This window comes from Onychostruthus taczanowskii, unplaced genomic scaffold, assembly GCF_017590055.1.
Source record: "Onychostruthus taczanowskii isolate IOZ18803 unplaced genomic scaffold, ASM1759005v1 scaffold55, whole genome shotgun sequence".
Lineage (NCBI taxonomy): Eukaryota > Metazoa > Chordata > Aves > Passeriformes > Passeridae > Onychostruthus > Onychostruthus taczanowskii.
This window is the reverse complement of record NW_024503124.1, coordinates 436,202-442,252: the sequence shown is the minus strand read 5'-3', so window position 1 is coordinate 442,252 and position 6,051 is coordinate 436,202. Positions and strand designations below refer to the sequence as shown.

Genomic DNA, 6,051 nt, shown 5'->3' with positions numbered 1-6,051 from the left:
AGCAAGCTGCTTATTTATCCTTTCTAGTCACAGTAAGAGGCAAAAATTATTGTTATTAAAATTATCTATATACAAAAAAATATTTAGAGTTCAGGTATAAATGATTTTTTAGCTACTTACCAAAACTTAAATTTAATTTTTTCAGGTTTTTAATCTGTGACTTTCTTTTTGGGGGAGAATAAAAACCATTGTCAGCTCTGATTCAAGACCTGTGATGTGACCTTCAGATACCCAGACAAAAGAACACTCACAACTACTTCTACTTGAATACTGTTTTAATTTTCACTTCACAGCTGTAGTCACTAAACTGAACATTTTCCACACTGCATAACAAGCTGTTATTACAGGAAGTAAAATAGTATAATTCAGCACTCTGAGCTGGAGAGTCATAATTAGATGAAGTATTACCAAGATTCTTCTGTGCCTTAAGATACGCACCATCATTTGGCTTCATTATTCCTGATGCTTTCATATAGTTCATGGCATATGGGAGGATCAAGATATGAGAGCAGCCTTATTAGCTTTCAAACCAGCTTCCAGCAGCCTCCATTCTCAACCTCTGTAACATTCTTGCACAAGTCCCCAAAGGGTGCCTTGCAGCACTGAAGCAATCATTTCAGGTCATAAAAAGATAAAGAACTTTAAATAACTCTTCATTTTTTTTCCCAGTGAGAAAATGATTACTTATGTTCTCAAAATTAAAAGGACTTTGTACAAAAGGTCTGGAAATATCTGGTTTTAATTACATATTTCAAAACTGAGTTATATATAACAATTCTACTGCTTATATGCAATAAATAAATGTATTAAAATCTTAAGAGACCAGGAAAAAATAAGCAGGCTAGGTGACAACTAACTCAGATGTTTTCTGGAAATGCACCATGAATGATTTGTCCCTTGTGGCTGAAAACAAAGAGGGAGAAGAAAAGTGGCAAAGAAAATGAACTTAAGTAAGAAAATGTAGCATCCTTTTTGATCTTGCATGCAAGCTGAGAACGAGAAAAATTTTGATCATTCAGTCTACAGTCTTATTTAAAGATCAAAACAAGTCTGTGCAGCTTAAAGCCTTACTTCATTAAAAGAAGCCATGCACAGTCAAAGAGTTAATTGAATGGCAAGTGGGACATTCTTGCAGCTTTGCTTGAATGATAGAAACTTCATTATAGACTGCCCTGTATTCCACAGAAGACAATCAAGGTCCACTTGACAAGGGTTTTTTTCCACCCAGTCTGCCATTTCTTTTCAAATCTTCAGTTACCTACCTGCTACCTTAAGAGCTCCAGGTTGAGTTTTTGTAACTTGTTAAATAAATTACATACATGAATTTAAATCTTTCACCCATTTCGAAATACAAACTGCATATACATATAGCATATGGTGACAAAAACTTCAGGACAAAATTAAAAACAAATGGCTCAAGGTATCTGCTAAGCCTTTTTTACCTACAAAATTAAAAGTACCAATCATACAATTCTGCTGTAATATAAAAGTCTCTTTAGATGTGCAAAGCTTTTGCTAAGACTGTATAAATCTTAATACATAACATGTTTTCTCAGCAAGTGAATCCATTTTGTCCCAATCCTTTGAAGATGCCACATGGCTAACCAACATCCAAAACTTTCCTTAATGCAGAGCAAACAGGTTGAACCTTTGAAAATGCTTGACAGCACAGCAAATTAACAATGAGAAGAGTATTTAATGGCCAGCTGTTGAATTTAAAATTTCTGTCTGCTGTCCACATTCTAACCTGTTCAAATATTTTAACACATTATACATTACCCCGCCTTCAATTCAGTGCTGTCTTGCCATACAACACAGATCACATAAGATCAGAGCTAATTTTGATCTTCAATTATGTATGAGAGATCCAAAATCAGGTTGGCTGTCTCCAGAGCTACCTGCAGGCCACTGCACTTGGCAGCAAAGCAATCCAGAGTCCGGAGGTCAGCAACCTTTACTGAGGGCTCTTTAGGGCAGCCCTGTAAAACAGGAGAGCCAGACTGGCCTTGTAAAAAGCTCCAGCTCAGGGTCTCTGTGTTACCATTCACGCCACAGCCGCATTTTGAAACGAAATCTGACCACCTGGAGACACAGGGAGAGCCTGGGGGAACAAACCAGCAGTGTCCATAAACCACATCTGTCAGAACTTCTTCACCATCGTGACTCAGAGAGCGAGCTACGGACTCCAGGGAACGGCAAAACCCGTCAGCAACCAACTGGTACTGTGCCTGAGAACAACCTAGGTCTCTGAAAGTGCTGGCAGGCAGGCTAGAACTCTAAAAAAGAAACCAGAACCAGGACAGCAAAGTTAGAACACTGTTTCACAGAAATAATTTAAAGCATGTATCACACTGCTGCCTTTTTTTCCCCCAAAACAGATGGTTCACTTCTAACTAAAAAATGTTTAATTATTATCCCACGATAGGAAAGAGTCAAAGCAGAGTTCTGCATGATCATCTTACAATATAAAAACCCTACATATTTTCAACACTTAAAAACATGCAGTTACTATAACAGATACCTAAAGAAAGATCAACAAGTACAAATACAGTGTTAAGTTTAAAAGATATAATTACAACTGAGTGCTCCAAATAGGCCCCTTTTTTTATATTAGTGGTTAGCAAAAATGCCACATTAATCTAGAAAGAGAGAAGTGTTTCACTGTCACAGTGATTCTACATAAATCCTTGTTTCTTAAGTATATTAAGCATCTTTAAAACCCTTACATCTTACATACCTTGTGTCTTATGTATGAAGCCAGGTGAGTTTCTGTACAGCCCCCTCCTAATAATGCCAAAGGTTCCTTCACTGTTAACTGCAACACATGTTCTGCAGTTTCACAGACATGCTGAAAATCACAAGAAATTCCTGTTAGACATACCATGATTAATGAGATTTGTCCCCATTAAAAAAACACCGGAATAAAATTTTTAGTAGTTTCTGGTACAGCTTCCATAAAGTTGAATTACATGTGGATATAAAGCTGCTGAGAGATTTCCAAGACCTTGTTCACTTAATGAGAAATTGTCTTTATTTGTCCACACTATGGAAAGGCAGAAATAAAAAGCTGCATTTTAATCCTTCTATTTTCAAAACAGGGCTATATATAAAAAGTCAATCAGTATCAATGACATTTCCAGACCAACTGTTCAATGCAAAACAATGCTTGACTATCATTGTATGTGCTGCTGTTGGCTTTTTGCTAGGCAGTTTTGATTTTTATGTTCTCACAGACCAAGTCATGAAAATGAAAATATTTATCCAGCACTGGCCTCAAGAACAGGTGAAAGATGTACCTGTCCCTAAACAACTTTCTGTATTAAAACAGAGGTATTAAATGAACATGAGCACTTCAAGGATTTTGAAATTGTGGAAGCATATGAACTTAATTTATGTACTGAAAAAACTATGTTTCTAAACTCAACGTATTTAACATTTTTCAGTATTTTTCCACGACTTTCCAAGAAAAGACTTGAAGAAAATTTGCCTACCTTCAACTCATCCCATGCTGTTTCACTTCTGTTACAGAGTACCAGGCTGCAGATAACTGTGTCCTCAGGAATTAGATGTAGAAAATGCTTTGAAGCAAAATTCTCAATGCACAAATCTTTCAAACTGCCGTAACAGCCGGGAGGCAACGAATGTATGGAAGCTATAGGCTGTGAACCTGTCAATTAAAAAAGGAGAAAACAGTATGTGGCACCATCAGAACAGCTTGCTGATGCATTTCATAAAGCATAAACTTTATTTCTCTTGGCTTTTTAACTTATATACATTGTTCAATACCTGGCATTCCAATTCACACAGGAAATCACAGAAACCAACACATCTAGAGTGCAAGACTTGGTGGCAATTTGAGATGAAAAGAAGGGATTGTTTCATTTGCCTTGATTCAGAGTTTGAAAACAGTTGCTGGAATTGGATACCCCTCATGCCACAAGCAGTAATAACACCTGAGGCCTGCACAGAAGACCTACTTGCCTTGAAAAATGGTTTTTGGACCAGAAAAGAGCAACTCCTGCTCGGCAGCTAAGGTAGAGGGAAAGAAGAGACTCCTTCCTCTGCGATGACACCAGCCCAGGTGACACTCTCCTTACAGTGACAACTCCAGGACAATGGTTTAGGCAGAGAAGTTACCTGTCACACAGCCCAGGGGCTCCATCAGAGACAGCCCAGCCCTGTCCACAGCCACGACAGCATGCTCCTTCAGGTACTGCTTCAAGGACGGATGCATCACCTTCTGGCACACCACAAGGCCCACCTCATCCTTAACCAGCTGCTTCCCCACATTAAGCAACTGATTCAGCTCTGACACTTCCAGAGAAACTCCGTGACGGACCGCTATGGTTCCTTCCTCAGGGTTAGAGCCATCACCTGCCATGGACACACTGAAAAGAGCAGTCTTGATCATGTTTGAACCAGTCCTTTTGACAGCAAGTGGTTTTCCCAACTGGATTTCTGGTGCTTCTATAAGCAGTCCAGGAAGAACTGTAGAATCCACAACTCTTCTACCTTTCACAGGTATCACCACGCACTTCCCTAAAACAGCATTAGCCTCAACGTGACATGGAACAGTAAATATAAAAGCCTTTAAAACCAGTGAGGTGAGATGATCAACTTCAGTTTTATTAAGCATGCAAGCAGGTTTGCTTGTTAAAATGCTCCGAACCAAGCAAACAAGGGTCTCAACACTGCTAAAATCCACAGACACCCGGCAAGCACAGGCCTCAGATTTCAGGTGGCCCATGCACAGACCCAGAAGATGCTTGCTTACTTTAATGACAGTAGAAGGTGCAACATTCAGGCTCCCGAAATTTTCGATGAAGCCACAGCAAAGGATGGCAGTGAATAAGCCACAGTCACTGAAACGCGACACGTGGTTCCGCACAGAGGCCGTCAGGACACGCAGCACGGGCTGCCTGATGGAAAGGTGCGCCAGGAGGGTTGAGGATTGGGAAGTGGTACAAACACAGCCCCCCACACCATTGTGGAGCTGTTTGAGTCGACCAGCAGGACCGTAGGAAGATTTTAATATCCCACTCAGCAGAGACAGTGACTGACTCACTGCATCTCTAGTTAGTGGCTCACTAATAAATAATGGAGGCTTTTTAGCTTCAAGGCGAGACATTTTGAAGGTAAGATTTTAATTCTAGCCAAAAAAACATTTCATTTTTTTACCTGGATCTATAATTCATTGCACTTTTAAATTTTAAGAGTAGTACATTTTAATTCTTTGCAGGTAAGGATTATTATTTTCAGTGTGAAACAGTATATAACACTCATGAAACTACTCATCACAGCTCTCCTAAAACGAGGCTTAAATCATGTAGCAAAACAGACAAATAGTCACAGCAGGAATCTATTTCATTCCAAGCGATCTCGTTTAGCTTCTGAATGAGATTGAGCAGACTTTTTTGCAACAAAGTTTACAAGCATGCTTCCTATATGGACACCTATAAGTGACAGTCCTGCTACAAGCAGAAAGTTCTTTCTACTCCAGGTAGTTTTCTTCATTTTTTTCTGGCAACAGTCACAGATGAAAACCTTCAAGCTTAATTATACCTACAATAAAAACCAGAAAGATATTAGAATAATTGTTGGAAAACCAAGTCAGAGTTCTAACAAATAAGCTTATGAAAATATTGTATAGCTTGACCTATTTTAGTTTTCACCAGAAAAAGTCACAGAAGAACACAGACTGCAAAAAAAAAACCTCTTTGAAGTCGAGTCCTGCTGTTACCCCAGCAGTGCCCAGCCACCACTGAACCACATCCCAAAATGCCACATCCATTAAACACCTCCAGGAACGGTGACTCGGCCGCCTCCCTGGGCAGCCTGTGCCAGTGCCCGACAATCCTTCCTGTGAAGACAGTTTTCCTCATATCCAATCTAAACCTCCCCTGGTGCAACCTGAGGCTGTTTCCTCTTGCTACTCGGGAGAAGAGACTGCCCCCACCTGCCTGCAGCCTCCTCCCGGGTGGCTGCAGGAAACAGGAAGGGTGCCCTGAGCCTTCTTTTGCCCAGGCTCCCCCAGCACTCCTGACAGGAGCG

The 6,051-nt window shown here is 40.0% G+C and overlaps 1 protein-coding gene across 1 annotated transcript; it reads right to left on the bottom strand.

Moving 5' to 3' along the window:
• Positions 1–260: 260 nt before the first annotated feature.
• Positions 261–5,128, bottom strand: MKKS (MKKS centrosomal shuttling protein). Its single transcript, XM_041417133.1, has 4 exons — positions 4,138–5,128; positions 3,492–3,667; positions 2,738–2,848; positions 261–2,276 (listed from the first exon to the last, which is right to left on the bottom strand). Exons 1-4 carry the CDS (start codon positions 5,126–5,128, stop codon positions 1,836–1,838), a joined length of 1,719 nt encoding a protein of 572 aa, XP_041273067.1. The 3' UTR covers positions 261–1,835.
• Between the last annotated feature and the right edge of the window lie 923 nt (positions 5,129–6,051).